At 34.0% G+C, this 18,944-nt stretch overlaps 5 protein-coding genes across 22 annotated transcripts in view; 3 read left to right on the plus strand and 2 right to left on the minus strand.

The window, feature by feature from the left end:
* Positions 1 to 4,918, plus strand: part of mtd (TLD domain-containing protein mustard) — a 105,911-nt gene extending 100,993 nt beyond the window's left edge. For all 15 annotated transcript variants that reach the window (XM_013311223.1, XM_013311226.1, XM_013311227.1 and 12 more), the window contains 3 exons: positions 622 to 802; positions 1,969 to 2,074; positions 2,725 to 4,918. In XM_013311223.1, the coding sequence (XP_013166677.1) occupies positions 622 to 802; positions 1,969 to 2,074; positions 2,725 to 2,860 (423 nt within the window). In that variant the 3' untranslated portion in view covers positions 2,861 to 4,918. The remainder of the gene's footprint in view (positions 1 to 621; positions 803 to 1,968; positions 2,075 to 2,724) is intronic.
* A 356-nt stretch (positions 4,919 to 5,274) lies between these two features.
* On the minus strand, positions 5,275 to 6,754 carry LOC106117131 (protein cereblon homolog). The gene is made up of 4 exons (XM_013311234.1): positions 6,532 to 6,754; positions 6,251 to 6,450; positions 5,874 to 6,036; positions 5,275 to 5,402 (listed from the first exon to the last, which is right to left on the minus strand). Exons 1-4 carry the CDS (start codon positions 6,611 to 6,613, stop codon positions 5,368 to 5,370), a joined length of 480 nt encoding a protein of 159 aa, XP_013166688.1. The 5' UTR covers positions 6,614 to 6,754; the 3' UTR covers positions 5,275 to 5,367.
* A 350-nt stretch (positions 6,755 to 7,104) lies between these two features.
* On the plus strand, positions 7,105 to 8,935 carry LOC106117130 (transcription factor E2F7). The gene is made up of 3 exons (XM_013311232.1): positions 7,105 to 7,560; positions 7,657 to 7,990; positions 8,087 to 8,935. The coding sequence occupies exons 1-3, from the start codon at positions 7,376 to 7,378 to the stop codon at positions 8,555 to 8,557; spliced, it is 990 nt and encodes a 329-aa protein (XP_013166686.1). The 5' UTR covers positions 7,105 to 7,375; the 3' UTR covers positions 8,558 to 8,935.
* Positions 8,936 to 10,469: 1,534 nt separating this feature from the next.
* LOC106117052 (prenylated Rab acceptor protein 1) lies at positions 10,470 to 12,623 on the minus strand. 2 transcript variants are annotated; one of them, XM_013311124.1, is made up of 6 exons: positions 12,358 to 12,623; positions 11,828 to 11,930; positions 11,435 to 11,538; positions 11,268 to 11,352; positions 11,086 to 11,194; positions 10,470 to 10,887 (listed from the first exon to the last, which is right to left on the minus strand). In XM_013311124.1, the coding sequence occupies exons 1-6, from the start codon at positions 12,426 to 12,428 to the stop codon at positions 10,790 to 10,792; spliced, it is 570 nt and encodes a 189-aa protein (XP_013166578.1). In that variant the 5' UTR covers positions 12,429 to 12,623; the 3' UTR covers positions 10,470 to 10,789. The 2 variants fall into 2 exon arrangements, with proteins under 2 accessions (XP_013166578.1, XP_013166577.1); XM_013311123.1 differs by having other exon boundaries at positions 10,472 to 10,887; positions 12,337 to 12,620.
* Positions 12,624 to 13,099: 476 nt separating this feature from the next.
* On the plus strand, positions 13,100 to 18,924 carry LOC106117266 (uncharacterized). Of its 3 annotated transcripts, none has more exons than XM_013311487.1 (8): positions 13,100 to 13,974; positions 14,054 to 14,194; positions 14,469 to 17,546; positions 17,615 to 17,747; positions 17,853 to 17,961; positions 18,051 to 18,119; positions 18,284 to 18,433; positions 18,679 to 18,924. In XM_013311487.1, the coding sequence occupies exons 1-8, from the start codon at positions 13,708 to 13,710 to the stop codon at positions 18,821 to 18,823; spliced, it is 4,092 nt and encodes a 1,363-aa protein (XP_013166941.1). In that variant the 5' UTR covers positions 13,100 to 13,707; the 3' UTR covers positions 18,824 to 18,924. The 3 variants fall into 3 exon arrangements, with proteins under 3 accessions (XP_013166941.1, XP_013166942.1, XP_013166940.1); XM_013311488.1 differs by having other exon boundaries at positions 18,042 to 18,119; positions 18,666 to 18,731; XM_013311486.1 differs by having other exon boundaries at positions 13,101 to 13,974; positions 18,042 to 18,119.
* The last annotated feature ends 20 nt before the right edge of the window (positions 18,925 to 18,944 follow it).

An 18,944-nucleotide genomic window follows, 5' to 3' on the forward strand; every position in this document is an offset into this window, starting at 1 on the left:
AGCGGTTTGATGACACATGAATGTCTCGATGACACAAAGTAGAGATGAAATGATGTTTACCAAGATTTAAAAGATGGCGCCACTTTCCATACAAATCGTCCTTCTTCTAAGTTTCCACCCCCTGATACCGTGTCAATCGCGATTGTTTATCGGCGAGTTGTTCATAAATCGTTTTATGGCTTTATTATCAACAAGTAGGTTATACAATGTTTTTCATATTTACAATACTCTTTAAAAATATTTACTAAAATGTCAACGTTTATGTCACCTCACTAATCATTCTGACACTTGACTTTTCAATGAATGCGCGCCATTCGCGCCAAAGGATTCTAACTAATAATGTCTAAAATTACATACTTTATGGCTGAAAATAGGGAGACAGTTGTCGCTTTAGTTATTTGCCTTGGTTACAACGAAAAGATTAACAGACTGTCTCATACTACCGCAATATAGAGGGATGACAAAATAATATGATGTCAACGTGGTTCTTACTGCATGATAACTAAATCTTTTTTTATAACGATAAAGTAGAGCTTAATTTTACTTATTACGTGATGTGGTCAATGGTAGTTTGCTTAAAAGTGTTATTTTATTGTATTGTATTATGTTATTGTATTGTAGGTATTCGGTGCGCTAACATCATGCGCTCTCCGACCTTCCGAGCACTTCTACGGCACGGGCGAGTCTCTGCTGTTCTCGTTCCAGCGCGTGCGTGAGGAGACCAGGCGGCACTCGCATCCCGCACCTGAAGAAATCAAGGACAAGGATCCCAAGGATGAAGTTAAAAAGGATGAGAAGGAAGGTAAGTGATAAACTCTATATGTGATTGACTGCTGCTGACTGCGAAACAATATTGAAAAATGATAAATTCATTGTGTTTATACGATAAAGTGTATTCAATTAAACAAAAGAAAGAAAAAAACCTTTACATATTTTCTGTCCTATATAAAAAAAGCGTTGGTGGCTCAGTGGTCTAACGCTTGACTTGCAATCTGCAAGTCCTGGGTTCGAATTCCGCCATGTACCAATGTGTTTTTCGATTTCCGATTTACATTTGTACATTTATCCGACGTTCTTACGGTGAAGTAAAACATCGTGATGCAATCTGCACATATCTGAGAAGAAATTCAAAGATATGTGTGAAGTCAACCAACCCGCACTGGTCCAGCGTGGTTGACTATGGCCTAGTCACCCCTAACTTAGGGTAGGCTCCGAGCCCCTCGGTGGGGATATATAGTGAGCTGATGATGATGATGATAAAAAAATCATACTTGCTCTTTATCTGATGCGTACGTTTGTTTATAGATGACATTACATAAATTCAAATGAATTGTTTGATATTTTTTAACATTCTTGGAAGAATGATGGTTGACATTTTCTCAAACATTGTGATTATACATGATATTTTCAAAGTTAAATCTGACTACAATGTGAAACTGGAGTCGTGTACTCGGCCACATATCTACCTTGGCTCTTACAATATTAAATATCTAGTTCCCGTGTCTTTGATTGTATACAATTACTTCAAGTAGTATTGAATTTTCTTCAAGTCATTAACTATCGTATTTCTTTGCTGGAAACCTTATTATTATATATCATTGAAAGATATTAAAAAGTTAAATGATATGACTTTACACTTACTAAGTGGTTGCTTTTTTACGCCTTTATACGTACGTAACTAGATGTCGCTCGCGACGCCGTCCGCGCGTAATTAATAAAAACTTTATTAAATACCTATGTGTTCTTCCAGAATATGTTCTACATTTATGCCAAATATTATTGAGATCCATGCAGCCGTTCTGGAGATACTTTCTAACAAACATACATCCAAACATTCGCATTTATATTAGTAAGATTATCTTAAAATTAAATCAAATTAGTGTGATTTAAACAATGACCTTCAAACTTCAACCAATAATTTTATTTGACTATGTTTGTAATCATTGATTATGTGTTTATGTGTTGCAGAACAAGCTGCTCCAGCGAAGACCAAGTTCAAATACTGGGGCTGGACAGGTGACAACATGTACTTCATCCGCGGCAGCAACGACAACATCTCCATCGGGGCCGGAGAGTAAGTACCCTATATTACCTTGACAACTTTATCCAATCGTAATTTCTCAATAAAACATAGATAAGATGGTTGTTTATATTAGGAATGTTTAAAAAAATAATTGAAAGCATTGTTCTTTCTACACTTAATATTCATATTATCCTGGGAGATTATATTCAATAGAACTTTTGTTCAATAATGTCTTGGAAATCGTTCTCTCACCATTTCTATTGCCATTTTAAACAATTGTATGTTTTTATCAGCTTCACAATGCATATTTATAACTACTCTATATACTCTTATTGAAAAATTTGCTTCATATAGTATGTATTTGTTAGTCAAGTCATCCGTAGTTTAACCTTACGGTAGGATCCTGAATTAAAGCCACTTTAAACCGGTCCTTTTATATATATAACATTTACATAAAATTAAGAATCAAATTTTAATATCAAATCGCTTAACACGGTCATAAAATGTTAACTTTTGTGTAACTTTCGCTTTAAATTGTAGAATTACTATTAATAATTAATAGTCGTATCAATTTAGAGTGAAAATTTAGTAATAGTAATAGACTTCTTCTCGACTTGTACTTTCTATTTTTGCACTATTTTTTCGAAGCACAATGTTTCGTAGTTTGAATAAGTTATAGTGAATGTGTTGTTGTTGTGCAGCGGCAAGTTCGGCATCTGGCTGGACGGCGACCTGTACCTGGGCCGCACGCAGCGCTGCACCACGTACGGCAACGAGCCGCTCACCACGCGCGAGGACTTCATCGTCAAGATCATGGAGTGCTGGACCTTCATCTGAGCGCCTCGCTCCACCCCCACTCCCACACCCGGCCCCGGCCCCGGCCCCCTCCTTCTGCGCTCGCTTCGAGATACTAGCTTTACACTATCTTATGAACATTTGCTACCAAGACTCGACACTTTTACAAGTCGATCGTATCGAACTGACGACTCAGTATCGCAGTATCGGCGTCTCGTCGGCGACGCGCCCTCGAGACGTCACGCGCTTTTCTAGTCAAACGTACTGAAACTCGACCAATGTTTTGATTCTCTCGGAATGTAGGCGCGTTCGGAGCGGGCGCGATCCGGAGCAAGTGCATTATTCCTAGTCAATTGTCGTTCGTATGTTAGTTGTGGGCGCGGCCACGCCCTCGGCCCCGCCCCCGCGCCCTGCGCCCTCGCGCCCTCGCGCGCCTAGCGCCTACGCGCCGCATGCACGCGACCTTCCCAACTAACTATGTGTCAATTCATACGATTTATATTGTGCGTTGTTAAGAATACTAAGAACATATTTGTAACGATTGATATCATTGTATAATGTAGTGTAGAGATTTACTAAGAGATCGTTCGTTTTTAGAAAGCATAGATTGCATTGCCGCTCTCGCTCTCCGGAGCGGCGGACTATGAATTTCTAGAGACGTAGATTACATTTACACATTGGATAATTCTAAACCGACCGGTGACGCCCTAACGAGAAATATATCTTTAGTTGTTTGTTTGTCTGTGAGTTTCGTATGTGTTAATGTTAAGTTAGTGTGAGCATAATTTATGTTACTTTCACTGTGATTTGATTATAATATGGTTGCATTTTGCTATATAGAAAGCGTTATCACGATTTAACACTAGTTACCGGAATAATTTAAACTGAATGTTGTACTAATCATTGTGAGAAAATAAATTATATTAAAAGAAGTATTAGCGGATATATTTTGATGTAACGCTTCGTACAGAAATAGTAGCCGATATAATTATCATAGTAAATGATTATAAATAGTGTTAGAGCTTGATGAATGTAACCGCCATTGTGCTTAGTCAGCACGATGTTACTCAGACTTTCTGGTCGAAATTATTTATTTAGCTGTGTAAGATGGCCGCTGCGGTCCTGCGGCTTGTAGCTTGGTGCTGGAGGATGTCCGCCTCGACATCACTATCTAGAATGATCATCGAATATACAATGAATTTAGGCCGAGAAATGTAGAAAATTGGAGCTATTCCTTGTTTGTCTATGATTTAAGTAATAGATAGTTTTAGAATGGAGCATTCAATGTCGATTCGCGCCGCGTGCTGTCAATTTTAAAGTTATCTGTCTACACTGCAAAATGTATCGTCGCGGTTGCTTTTAATCGATTATATGATTGTATAGGAAGGTTGCTACATGTTTAGTTTGCAAAGTTGATGGTAGTAGATGAACTGTGCAATTAACTACGCTGTTACTAGATTACATTAACCGTATTAAAGTTCAGTCCATGCAAAATATACTTATAAATGTTGTTGTTTCATCAAAAATGTATTAGTATGGAAAATTAGGTTTACGATAAAGAAATTATCGGCATAATTATTGTTAAAAAAAAGAAATTAAATTGTTGAGTAGCAATGAAGATATATATAATTATTTATTCTGTTATAATTTTGATTTAAGATTGTGTAGCTGTATTAATTTACTGGTGATCTATTGTGTAACTTCTAAGTTGTTAAAATATAAATCAAGCCATAATAACTGAGAATATATTCTTTTGAGAAAATTGTTTTATTATTTATCCCTTTACATATAAAAACAAATATTTACTAGATGCAGCAATCATATATAGTGAGTTTCCACTGTTGTAACACTTGCATAAACAATCATTCATCAGTAAAACTTATATAAAAACCGCTAAAACACGTATATTCGTCCTGTGGCGGCACCGACTAGTTTAGAACCCATTGGGAGCTCGAAATAATACCTTTCCCACTCAACCTGATGAACGGTCCCTAATGAGCTCGAAACTAGTCGGTGCCGCCGCCGGACGAATATAGGTGAGTGTTTTATCCGTTCTTTTATAAGTTTTAATATAATCTCTCACGAAATTCATCCATTATTTAAAAAAAATCAAAGATTTCTTATGTGTTACAACGGTTGAAATTCAGTCATATTAGGTGGTAAGCCACTTAAAACCTCCCTCTCCTTGGTTGATAATGATCTCTATTTCTGTTATCAGAATTGGAATATCCTCGTCCATATCTTCTGTCCTCATAGCCTCTGTCTTCGTAGCTCCTATCTTGATAGCCTCGAGAATACTCATTACGACCTCCGTCCTGGTAACCACGATCATGGTTTCTATTCCTATTGGATCTCGTATGGATGGAATCGCCTATTGTTAAATCGACGGTTTTGTGATGATCTCCAATTCTCCAATATAGGAGGTTTGGTTTGTTCCGCATTAAATACTTTCATATAATCTTCATCTAACTCAGTATAACGGTCTTTTAATTCCTCTTCGCATTGTGCTAAAAAATCTTTATCTTCGGCAGAAAAATCAGAAGTCATGATTATATTTTGGGGTAGACTATTAAAGAATCAATCACTGAAAAAAGGTAAAATATTAGACATGACAGAAAATGTTACAAATATTAACAAATACATGACAAGTTAAGCACACAGTTGTACACAAATGTATAACAATCTAACCACAACTTACAAGTGTTTGAGCATAATCTTACTAATATTATAAACATGAATGTTTAGATGGATAGATGGATTAATGTTTGATTGAAGGTATCTCCAGAATGGCTGCATGGATCTTGCTAAAATGAGGCATAGATGAAGAACATAGCCTGGAAGGACACATAGGTTACTAAGTTTTTTTTAATTCCGACAGACCGAGTGGCAGGAGACAGCTACTTGTTTATATTAATGAACTGCTTGTAGTGTAAATGTGGCCTAATACAAACACAAATAAGCTAAGCTAATGTTGTCAGCAAAAAATCATTTTCCCAAACACAACACATTCGGCTAACAGTGTCCAACACCCTAGAAGAAATTTATTAATATTTACAAGAATCACTTATTAAGCTGGATGCAATAAGAACATAGAATATCTGTGGTCGAAATAGTTCTATATCAGAGCTCTTATAGACCCAACCCACAAATGTACCGCACTCGGGGCAAATGCAAGGCTTCCATTGATATCCAGGATACCATAACTCTTCTTCTTGCCACTAAAATTAAATTTTGTTGGCAATAATAATAAATATATTTTGAAATCTTAATCACTACTACTCTAAAGTTATAGTATTATTGATAACTAAGCTTTAGCTTATTTGTTCAAATATTTATAAAGTTTAAAAATCATTTACATTTTCCTAGAAATAGATTATTAAATTTAAGTGGAACAAAAGATAAGGTAGAAGAATAAAGCATATTTATATTCACCTGTCCGAAATTCTCGCACGTAGCTTGTAAAGTGGTTATGACGTGGAATTCGAAGTTATCTTTCGACAATAACTGAATTAAAACGTTATCGTCATTAAATACAGCTTCCTCAAATGAATGACTAGATTCTGAACTACGCTTAGATGTTATTACTTCAGTACTAGTAATATTATTACCACAAGAACGACAAACAATGGTATCTGTAAAAATAGACAATCTTATAATTAATAATATAATTGTTGAATTAACAACATTTTTCGTTTATAAGTGAAATTACTTACTTTTAAATGTATGATTAGAGTATTCTGATCTTGTGACACAGGGAAAGTATAAACTTCCAAGAACAAACAAAATGAAAATCATTACAAAATAACGAGGTATAATGTGTTAATGTATAAATATTTGGTTTTAATCCTAATTTCCCAATCCCAACGCGAAATCTCTATCTTCCCCGTTTGACCATAGACCATAGACAAATTGCTTGCATTTTGACGACAGCTGACATGTACTGACACGGGTGATAAATGAAAATTAGTGATGGGCTGATGGATGAAAATATAAAAATTGATAAACATGCGTACTGCGTACCTTATAGTAATCGGCCAAAAAAAAACAACATTTGTATCGTTAACGGATTAACTTAAATAATTCTCAATTATGAGAAATATCCACAAACTTCTTAGAAGTGAAAAATAGAAAAAGATAAACAATATCGATGTTTCTCGATCTCCCTACAATGATACAATTGTGACAACTTCGTGCAAAATAAACGAATTACAAACTGTTGTTCTTAAATTGTATTTTTTGATGATTTAACGGCCTGATATTTTATACTAGTACACTGTACCAGTACCGCTTATTGTATAATCATAGACTAAAATTCACTCTTGCCGGTTCGCGCGCGTTTCTTGTTGTCAAAGTTGTTTATCGATGTTAAGGTGTTAATTTTGTCATTTGTTATTCAATAATATGGTTAAACCAACATGTGAAAAGTAATTGTAATAGCAATTTGACATTATACGTTCCTTTTTATTATTTTACATGATAACCTACGAGATTTTTGTTGAATCTGTCAAAAAGTACGCGAATATTTAAGTCACTAGATTTTTGCATAATGTCTGCAGAATGTATGAGAATGAATACATAACTTTAACTCCGAAGCGATGCGCACTTACAGAAGTTACGAACGCCAGTTATGTGTCTCCTACTGCTAACCTCAAATTGTTAACCAACGTTGCACTACAGTACCCCACGCCGCCACCGAGCGCAGTACAACGAAAAGAAAAATCCTTGCAAATATTATGCGACAAGTAAGATTACATGCCGAGAAAATTACATTAGGATTGCTTATTTCGATTGCTACTGTCCTTATTATTAAGTTCTAATTCTATGTCTTATCTTTGTAGATTTCTTAACCTATTTCCTCTTCAATGTAATGGAACAATGAAAATTCAATTAGACAGCACTGCGGCCAGGTTAGGAGTTGAGAAACGCAGAATGTATGACATAATAAATATTTTAGAAGCAATGAAGTATGCAGTTCATGAGAAGAAAAATACATATTTATGGCATGGGGAGTCTGGCCTCAGTTCCTTTTTAAAGATTCTTAAGAAACAAGGGGAAAATTTACGCTTATCTGAGGCTTTGAGAGGTAGAGCTCCCAAGCCTCCTCCACCAAAACACAAAACACTGGGAATACTGGCCAAAAGATTCTTAATGTTATTTTTAGTAGAACCCCCAGTAAGTATAAAACATATTCAAAGCAACTGATTTTTTTTTATTCATCTTATTTTATTAAGGATTAGTAAAATTAATAATAAACATATTTCTTTACAGAATACTCTAATAAATTTAGAGATGGCTGTGAAGGTACTAATAGATAATTCAAATAAAAATAAATCTGATCTCTCGCCCGAGCAGCTGGACCGCCAACACAAGTCTAAAGTGCGAAGGCTCTATGATATTGCTAATGTATTTATATCAATTGGTCTTATTGAAAAAGTTTCCGGTAATTTAATATTAAAGAAGCCAGTATTCAAATATGTTGGGAGGTATAAGGTTAATAGACTTGATGATGCAATCAAAACACCATCACCAATAACACCCCTCACAGCTTTAGATACATATCAGAAATTAACTCCTTGCCATGTGTATGCGGGAAGATCGAAACGAAAGTTAGAATTCACCACTCCGAGTAGTGAAAGTAAACTAGGTGTAACCACACCTCCACATACACCATCACACAAGTGGGATGAGATCTTACTTGTTGCAGATATGGAGTTGAGTAGAATTAATAAAGGAGTTTAGTTGTGATTTTACGCTTTATACTAATACATATCTTATGTTAATTCTATTTAAAAATGGCCATAATAAAGTATGGTAAATGAAATGATATATAAAAAGATACAAAATTGATTTATGCTGATAAAGTATCATAGTGCTTTTGATCCAACATACATAAGGATTCCTGTTGACTGAAGATATTGATTACCGTAAGGTATACTATGTTCTTGTCATATATTTTTTAATTTAGTTCCTTACAAATGGTGTTCTGCAATATAGAAACATGTGCCTTTATAATCTAAGTTAAAATGCTGTGCCTTATTTTGCCAGCAGATATTAAGAATATTCACTGAATGTTGACAGTGAACTTGACTGAAAATTAATTTTAGGCAGATTCAGGGTTAGCTAGATTCAGGGTTAGCTAAGAATATCATGTACCTAAAAAGTCCCAATCAAAATGACTACATTTGGATACAAATGTTATTAATTATTTTATTCCAACAAATAGTAACATTTTCCTGTCCATTTAATCACAAAGTTTGTGTATTCAAAAACTATGTTAAGTTTCTTTTATCTGCATCCCACTAATTGTTAGTTTTTGAGACCAAAATTTTTACCTCTATAAAGCATATTGCCAGCCCGTTAGCCTTTATCTTTGACAAAACAGACATTACGATATGTTTTATAATGAGATTTTTGGCTCAGAAATCAACTATAAGAAGGTAACCAACCAGATATGAAAAGCTGTGCCTTGATATAAACAAATATTTGTAAACATGCTTAGTCTTCCAGGGATGTGCTGTAAAAAATATCAAAAAAATTATTTTAAAGCATTCAAATGTTTTATCACTGTTGAAAATGTAATTTTTTTTAATTTTAAACAGAATATTTTATGTGAGTCCCAGACATAGCGTTATATTTATTAATATAAAAAGTTAATATTATGGAAACACGTAATTATTTATAATTGAAATACTATTATATAGATGTTTTGTAAATTTGGCTAATATTTTGCGAAATGACAGTGAAATCAAATTTATTAAAAATAAAAAGTTTGCTTTGGATTGTTCATAGACTGACTGAAATATTAAAGTTTATTAAAAAATTAGCAAAATTTTATAAACAAATACTACAATTCTGACACTGGGACTGATTAGTAATGTTTTTTATATATATAAAAAGTATTATAAAAGTTACGCATGTATTATGACAATTTAACCTTGGACTATATATTAATTCTATGAAATATATTTTTATTTTAAAGTGCGGGAGATGAATGCAATTTATGTCCTTTTTGTACGTAAATTTATAAAGAATATTATGTAAAGTTAAATAATATGTTCTATTTTTTATAAGTTACTTCTTAAATAAATACATTGATATTTATTGTAATTTTTTCAATAACTCCTATAATTTACGAGCCTGCAATACCAGTTCAAAATTTATAGAACAACCTGTATAGAATTCTAATCAGAATTTTCGGAAAAAAAGTTAGCGTAACATTTACACTCTAAACTAAGCTTATTGAAAACAGATATTATTGAATTGGATTTTATTAAACAATTATTTTTACAATATAAAATAAGTAAAACATTTATATATATATCTACAATAACTTTCAAATATCAAGTCACAAGTTATCTTGAATTTTCTATAATATATTTATGGTTTGTAGGGTTCCATACCTCATAGGAAATAAAACGGAACCCTTATAGGATCACTTTGTTGTCCGTCCGTGAAGACGCTTTTTCTCAAAAATGCGTGAAGGGATCAAGCTGGAATTTATTTCTTGTTTAAATTGATAATACATTATCTTTTAAGTATTTATGTTACATATAAGGTAAACATAATAATAAAACCTACAAAACTATGATTAATTAAATATTAGATATATATTCAAAAATATTAATTACTCTATTTAAAAAATTATATTAATAAACATATCTTGATATAAATAATTCAATAATTTAATTATTTTCTTTATCACTACATTTCTATTATACTTACAAACATCATTTAATTATTAACCTTATTGGTGGAGCAATTTCCTTTTTACTCCAGACTCTCCCAATATTAATTAAATTAAAAAAAAACATGATTATATCTTATAAAAAACACTACTTTTTAGTGATAAAGCTTGTGCATATAACCAAATAAATTAATTTGAAAATTGCACCAATAGATTCAACTCAACAACGGTGGATCAAGAGGTATCATGCGACCAGGTGATGGCAGAAACAGTGGCAAGTGATCCTGTCAAACTTGCTCAATCATTGGGAACTGCTCATCTGAAGGTGGAAGGCTCTCTGCATCAAAGAAACTTGCGTGTAGAGCCACAACAGTGACAGTAGCTCCTGGAAATTATTTTTTCATTTTTAATTAGAAAGATGACCAAAATTAGGCCACCAGTATCACACCCATCAGACGAAACTTGGAATTTCTTCTACTTCACGCTTGTCTTCTAAACTATTAATGATATGTTCATATGATTTAATGAGGTCATTTACATCTGCACAACCCAGTAGGTAGTCAATTGTTATATTGAAACTTACCTAAGACCCAAAACAGAACAGCCCCAGCACCAGCCAACCAGCACAAAGCCATTGATGCAGCAGCATACACAGCATACTGCTGAGTTTTACTTAATTCCCAACTTCCAATCTGAAAAATATGTTATGTTAATTTTAGCTTGACAATGTATCAAATAAGTAAAATTTCAAATTGTAAAACATACCTTCCATGTATTTGGTCCAGATGTTAATTTTCTATATCCAAAAAAGCTGGCAACCATTGCAATCAGAAGCAGTGGTGAAGTTATTCTGTAATTTATTAAAAATAAGTAGAACAAATGTCTTAAAAATTAATCTTAACATATGAATATACTGTCTAAAATATACTTACAGACAATATGCAAATAGTCCTAGGAATATCACCAAATAATTGGCTTGGAAATATTCAATATTTCTATAAAAACGTCTTGTAAGCCGAGGAATTGAAGCAGGAGACTGAAAGAAATTGCAGACTCTTTAAGGGTCATAATATATATGGCTTGAAATATATTACAAGTAACTTCACAAATATGGAAACTTTATAATTAAACAAATGACACTTATCTTGCAAAAAAATAAAGAATATAATAGAATGTATTAATTTCAACAATAAATCGGCCAGGAACTTAAGATGTAATGAAAAATGTAACTAATTAAATAAATATAATAAAAATAATGTTTGTCTCCATACTTTAAAAGTTTGTTAGCAAGCATAACAAAACAATATTTTTTACACATTATTTACCTTAAAGTTTTCAGTGGCAATAAATTGTGTCCATGGTCGTCTGTTAGATAGCAGACCTAGCACCAGAGCTGGAGCAGCACCACTTCGCACATGCTGCAGTAGTCTATAGCAATAGGACAAACTCAGACTGAAGGAACTAAATTTTTTATCAGGAGAATTGTTACTAGTGGTTCATACTATATCTAAGTATCTTTCACCTTATCAGATATCACCATGTTCTATATCTAGTACATTTGGTGGCAATATTGCAATTTTGAAATGAAGCATTTAAGACTTGGCAGGACAGTGCCGTCATAGTTTAAAGAGTAGTGCTGAGCAATTAGAATAATTGAAGTGAATTGCAGTAGTCCACATTCAACTTAATAATTATTTAATAATCACAATAGAATAATAACTTTGTATTAATTAAAAATTTTGAAATTATTGCTACAATATATTCTAGGGCGACATACTTTAACTGTAAATAAATTACATGCTTTAAAATAGTTAATATTGTTAGTACAACTTACAATTCTACTTCATTCACATACTTTTGTAAACCTTTCTTTTCAGTAGTGGCATTGATTTCTCCCGAAAGATCTATATTAACGTTCTCAGCCATATTTTTATAGTTAATTTATTGCAATTACAATTATCAATAAATTACAAGAGGAACTATTTTACTCTGTTTTTCACTTCAAAATATTGTAAATTATAATTGCAAACTTAGTACATAGAAACAAATTACGTGTCAAAACGATCAAACAAAATATTTACAATTTTGAGTTTTTTCGTTTTGGTTTATGATGATTAGTTTGACAATTCACTAGGGATGTGTAAAAACGGTTTTGAGTCTCTATCATTTTCGATAGTTGTTCTAGTAAAAGTTAGAATCGAAAATTACATGATTTATTTGTGAATTACAATACGAATAATCTTCAAAACCAAATATAGAGATGAAATTTTAACCAAGGCATTGACGAACAGAAAATCGTAAATTTTAGTATTTACTTATTTCATTAAAATTCTTAAAAGATCGATTACTCAATAGTTTATAGTTATGCGTTTACGGTGTGACATTATGTAATTAAGTTAGATTTCGGTTACATATTTTATGATTGATAAGATTATTAATCACGTCAGTGAATTATTTTCTTTTTAAACAAGAAAAACATGAATACTTCATCTCATCTGAATTCGATTCACATCCGATCATCAGCAATCGATGTTTTCAGCAGCTCCTCACTGTTAAGCAAAAATTGAAGGAAGTCAAATGTGGCATATTAAATTGGCCCACCTGTAATGATAATCAAAGAGCATATGAAGATGAAATCGAGGATTTTATTTGCCTGGGGGTCCCATTGCATTTGATACATTTCCTCCTTAGTATTTTTCGTGTAAATCTTCTTTTATTTATTTCAATATTATCTCGCCCTCGCAAACTAGAGGGATACGGAATGGATTTCCATTGTTTGGTCCTGCCATTGCCACGTCTCTTCGGTACTTCTGCACTTCACCTGAAACGCTGAATCTCTTAAAGACGTATAGCAATAAGGTTCTGTTATTAAATGCCTAGGTGTTAAATACTTCCTTATAAGTAAAAACATTTACCGACTTTCGAAAACTTTTGAACCGGACGCTATTTATAGCTTGTCTATGACCGTACAAACCAAAACCGGATAAGCTATAAGCTGTGTCTGCGTCATGTCATGGCTGGCAAGGGGCTTGATCTTGATTACTTTTCTTGCAAAAGAGAGTTTGATTTTCTTTGCAAGTATCAATCCTTCACTTTTGACTTTTATTTACATTTTCGAACGGTGTGATTTGCGGTATTTACAAAGTAATGTGACATTTTATCTGTAAATTATGATAAATCTGTAGAAAAGAGTTATAGTTTCATAATGAACGACGGAGACTGGATTTGTAGCGATCCAAATTGCGGAAATATCAATTTCGCCCGCCGAGTATCATGCTATCGTTGCAACAAGGAAAGGCCAGACGGAGGGAAACCTTGTAAAAAGAAGCTCGGTACAGAGATAGGAAAATCTGCTGCGGAAAAATCAAGAGGTTTATTTAATGCCGATGATTGGCAATGTAATAAGTGCGCGAATGTTAATTGGGCCCGGCGACAAACATGTAATGTTTGTAATGCGCCGAAATTTGGTGAAGTTAGTTGCTTAACATATTTATTCAACTTTTAAATATGATTTTGTGAATTTTGATGCAACAAGTGCGTTTTAATTTCAGGTAGAAGCGCGCACCGGCTACGGGGGAGGTTACAATGAGCGCGGCGTTGTCGAGTATCGGCGACGAGAGCCTTCCTCTGACGACGAATATGATGAGTTTGGAAGAAAGAAACGCAAGCGCAAATCGGATACACAAGATAAGGTATGTTTACTTACATTAGTAACTATTTAATTACATGTAAACAATTTTAACACATCATTGTAGAGTATGAAAGCAAGATGCAGTGCTTCAATTGTTTTTATTCTCGGCATTTGATCTGGAAGCACAGATCTAGATTTGCAGGAGTTATTTTTGATTAAACAATCATAATGAAGCAAATTGTGGATTTTGAAGCTAAGAAGATGTTTTTGTTATAAGTGAAATAATTTTTGAAGCACATCATTATTAAAGTGGAGATAATTTTTCCTGCCTTCAGGTTGGCATCACTGAAGGACCGGTAAACAAAAAGTTGCCACCCACTGTGCTGCAGAAGGAAATTAAGATGGATCATGTAGTTCAAGTGCCAGCATCAAATAATTCATTCCACCAAAATAGAGGAAGGGAAAAAGTCAATGGTAGTCTAAGTGATAGCTCAGTATGTGATCTGCCTCCTCTCAGTAAAGTTGCATTTCGTAGAAATCAACTGCCAAATCAAACGAGTTATCACAGACAGGAGCATACGCTACCTGGTTTTAAAGCTAACACAAATAGTCCGCGAAAGAGAATGTCAAGTATCGGTGACAGAGATTACACAGGATCGTCAGGTTATGAGACGGGATCAAAGAAAAATAATGAATCTCCAATTATTAAGTCATACAATCCAGTCATGGAAAACAGAGTATCATCAACAAACAATGACTTTGTTTATAAGTTCACTGGGACAACCCCAGCTGAAGATTTTCAGGTGACTTATACAGTTGAGGAAAGAGTTAGAGCTGCAGCATATGCTATTGTGTATAACAACTGCAAAATAAGTACAACTAAATTTGAATCACTGTATGACAAACCTGCACCTGACTTCAAAACAATTTTTGCATGGCGTCAAAGGCTTTTATTAACAGGTTGTTTGGTGGATTCTCATTTAGAGTTACCTAAGCATGAAACGAAGAATGAAAAAGCGATAACTAAAAATGCTATTACAACAAATGATCTTGTAACCAGAAGGAAAAATGTTCAGATGCTGCCCAACCCTGATGAGATTCTTATAGAAAGTGATAGTGATGATGAAGGTTTCAAAAATATGGACACTAGTAAACCTGTGCGGGCAAGAAGTTTAAGTGTTGAAACTGTGCTTCTTAGTGGAGTAGATAATGCAAGAACAGGTGGATCTATAAGTACCGAAGAAAGGGAATCTCAAGCAAGGAGTCAATCAACATCCACACATCATAGAAATCGTTCTAGTTCTTGTGACAGCCAAGACTCAAATTATCCTGAAACAGATTCTGAAAATATGGGCTCCAAAAGCGTAAAAAGCAGACCTCGGAAAATGAAACCAGTGAAATCTTCCATTCATGAATCTGATTCTGATTCTATTTCGTACAACAGCGATGATGGAGACTTTTTGTCAAGAGTATACGAAGACGGCCGAAAAATCAGACACAAAGTCAAGAGGGGCTCTACACCGATTTCAAAAATGAATGATTATATACCAAATGAAATTAATCGAGTTTTCACAGGATACAGTACAGTAAAGCCATCAGAACAATCTCCTTTAGTCACTGGAAATATTTACACACCCATCTTGCATAACATGAGTGCTAAAACACAAGATAGCATTGTTTTGGATACTGATGGCTGTTCAAGTGAGTATGTGCCTACTAGGTTAGGCTCTACAGCCAAACGTAACTATCAAGAATTCAAAGACAATGTTAAAAAGAAAGGGTACTGGGCTAAAGGAAATTGTACATCTCTTGGAAGTAATAAGACCTCAACACTAACTTCAGTTACTATTTCAACAGCGAGAAGCATACAAAAACCTACAGAAGAAAAATTTTACACGGAATCATCAGTCAATTATGTTACAAATCAAAGAAATACTAGAGTTGAAGATTTCACAAAAGATGAATTTGATAATTTTTCCTCAACAGACCACTACACACCGTTTGATAAGCCAATAAATACTGTGCCTAAATTAGATGTATCTGAGAATACTGCTAGAATTTTTGATCTTGTACAATCTAATTCTGCAATAAAAAATCGAAGTATAATGGATATTTTTAATACAGGCGATCAAACAAATAGTCCAGAAAGAGATAATGATTTAGAGAAATATGCAAATGTTCATAAATTGTACGAGACTGAATGGGATGAAGATGATGATGCTTTATATAAAAATACTGACTCTGTTAACGCACATTCAACTAAATCACCGTCAAGGACACCTTCACCACCAAATATTGGTTCAGTCGCAGTACACAGCCCTATGTCTAAAATGTTATACATCTCGGATGTTGAGCCTGTTAAAGTGCAGACAAGTGGAACTTTAAACAAAGCAAATATGGATTTCATCACAGACAAGTGTGATATCTTGTTGGATTTGTTCAAAGATATACAGAAAGGCAAGGAACATGTAGATAAAGTACAAAAGCAAACTTTTTTAAATGAACATGATAAAATTGAGGATGATAATAGTTTAAACCAGAAATCACAACTTGTAATAACAAATGCGAAAGCCATGAAGATAAATCCTAAACCAGTGATATTAGCAAATGAAGTAATAAACATCCCTGCTGAAGTTATAAAAGCTCCACTGCAAGACTTAACAAAAACTATAAGCCCTTCAAAACGTGTGAAAGTACTAGAATCAATTACTATACAGCCAAATACTCAACAAAAGTTACCTACCAATATTTGTAATCCTGACATAAATAGTTCTAAACAAGAAGATACTTTTCATGACAAAACTTTACTTGAAAAATCCCAAACACAAGACTCTAACGTACAATCTAAAGTTAGCAATCAACCACAAAATTGTTTGCCAATAGACCCAAAAATTGGTCAAGTAGATTTAACAAATATATTGTCTAACATTAATACTAACACATTGTTATTAGCATTACAAAATTTGCAAAATTTACAATCTTCTAATAACACTAATAAACAAAATGAAACATCTTCGGAGCAAAGCAATTTAGGTGATGTTCAGCATGTAGAAACAATTAACTTGACTAATGATGAGGATTGGGAAAAGGAATCAAATAGGGACGGTAGTATAGAGAGACAATTACAGCAGTTAGATGGTAGTGCGGGAGACACACCATTTTTAAGTGATATTTTTGATCCCGGCCCAATCATACCAAATGCAAATAAAAAGCTGAATATAAATTTAAATTTACTCGATGATAAGTCTCAAGAACAAATTCCTTGTGCTGATGAGGACGCACCTGTGATAGGGAATTTTAAAAGTTTTGCACTTCCTAAACCAATATTATTGAATAGGCTAAAATTGGCTGTTAAACCCTCTGAGAGTTATATAAAAAAATCTATTGAGGGCAAGAAAAAAAGACGGAAAAAGGTTTGTATAACAGCTTTTTGATTTAGTAATTGTAAGATATTGGTGTTTATGTTTGTGTTTTGCTTCAGGGCAAGGCGAGCGCATCACAAGGCGAGGGTGCGCCGGAACAGGATGATGAAGAGGAATCAGGAGACGAAGCCGATCTTTCTAAGTATGATCTTTGGGGCAGTGATGGGGAACAGGGCAACTCTACCAACTTGGGTTAGCATTGCGTTTAGTATGACAACAATTATGTTTATATTACATATTTATAATTCAAAAATTATGCTGAAACATCTAATTATTGTAGAATATTTTTCTTTCCAGAAAATACAGAAAAAGCCAAAGAAGACGATTCTAAGGAGAGCTCCGAGCAGGTGGAAAGAAACGGCAAACCTAGTACACCCGATGTTAAAAGTAGTAGTAGCAAGAGGAGGTAAATATATTTTGAATAACAGTATTACTTATTAAATATTTTAGTTTGATATTATGTTCAGTTTTTTTTAACAATTCTAGATCGCGCAGTTCCTCATCATCATCAAGCTCAACTTCGAGTTCCAGTTCTAGTCATAGTTCCACAACTCCTAAAAATAAGTATGTTTTTTTTTCACATTTTAAAGATAATATAAATATATCGGTATTTTAAACATACTTTTGTACATAATAGTTAATTATACAGACACAGCTAAAAGTTATTCCGATATCAGTCAGTTAAATCACTTTCCCAAGTGACTTAAAGTTAGTTATTTAAATTGCAGATTCGATGATTTCAATTTGAACAGCGAGCGCGAGGTATCTCCGCGCCGGCGCAAGTCGCGCTCCCGCTCGCCGCGCGCCCGCCCCGCCGCGCTCACCGCACTCACCGCACGTCGCAAGTCCAGGGACAGCAAGTCCGCAGGCGAGACCAGGTACAATATCTATATTTTTATAGACCATTCACTTTGTTCATACATAAATTAAATAACACAACATATGTGACTAGCTGCGACATAAAAGGGTACAAAATTAGATCGAACATCATCTAAAAAATTTTTTTATTACTCTTGTTATTCTCAACTTAGTTAAATTTGAAGCAATTGTATTAAGGAAAAATGAATGGATTAAATATAAGGAATGTATTTTTTATATAAATTTGCAAAGTATTATCTTGCAGAAGTAATGAATCGTCGCGTGACAAAGAGCGGTCGCGGGACAGAGAGCGACGGGACAGGTCCCGCGGCAGCCGAGATCGTAAGGAGCGCCGCTACAGCCGGGACGGACCCGGCAACCACTACGGCGCGCGCGGACGACACCGTTAGCGCATCGCCAAGCATATTGTACATTGAATTACATTTATATTGACTTATAGTGGGTTTCTGAAACCAAAAATCCAAGTTTAAAACATATTGTCTGTGCTTTAGTAATTAATGACAAGGATGT

Source organism: Papilio xuthus, unplaced genomic scaffold (genome assembly GCF_000836235.2).
Source record: "Papilio xuthus unplaced genomic scaffold, Pxut_1.1 DF827680.1, whole genome shotgun sequence".
NCBI lineage: Eukaryota > Metazoa > Arthropoda > Insecta > Lepidoptera > Papilionidae > Papilio > Papilio xuthus.

Coding starts and splice junctions, on each gene's coding strand:
- LOC106117266 (XM_013311486.1), top strand. CDS start 13,708: ATGAACGACGGAGACTGGATTTGTAGCGATCCAAATTGCGGAAATATC. Junction 13,975..14,053: donor ATGCGCCGAAATTTGGTGAA/GTTAGTTGCTTA, acceptor TTTTAATTTCAG/GTAGAAGCGCGCACCGGCTA. Junction 18,434..18,678: donor AAGTCCGCAGGCGAGACCAG/GTACAATATCTA, acceptor ATTATCTTGCAG/AAGTAATGAATCGTCGCGTG.
- LOC106117131 (XM_013311234.1), bottom strand. CDS start 6,613: ATGATTTTCATTTTGTTTGTTCTTGGAAGTTTATACTTTCCCTGTGTC. Junction 6,451..6,531: donor CTCTAATCATACATTTAAAA/GTAAGTAATTTC, acceptor CTATTTTTACAG/ATACCATTGTTTGTCGTTCT. Junction 6,037..6,250: donor CGTGCGAGAATTTCGGACAG/GTGAATATAAAT, acceptor ATTTAATTTTAG/TGGCAAGAAGAAGAGTTATG.
- LOC106117130 (XM_013311232.1), top strand. CDS start 7,376: ATGTATGAGAATGAATACATAACTTTAACTCCGAAGCGATGCGCACTT. Junction 7,561..7,656: donor TTGCAAATATTATGCGACAA/GTAAGATTACAT, acceptor TTATCTTTGTAG/ATTTCTTAACCTATTTCCTC. Junction 7,991..8,086: donor TATTTTTAGTAGAACCCCCA/GTAAGTATAAAA, acceptor ATTTCTTTACAG/AATACTCTAATAAATTTAGA.
- LOC106117052 (XM_013311123.1), bottom strand. CDS start 12,428: ATGGCTGAGAACGTTAATATAGATCTTTCGGGAGAAATCAATGCCACT. Junction 11,353..11,434: donor GGACTATTTGCATATTGTCT/GTAAGTATATTT, acceptor AATAAATTACAG/AATAACTTCACCACTGCTTC. Junction 10,888..11,085: donor TGTTCTGTTTTGGGTCTTAG/GTAAGTTTCAAT, acceptor AATAATTTCCAG/GAGCTACTGTCACTGTTGTG.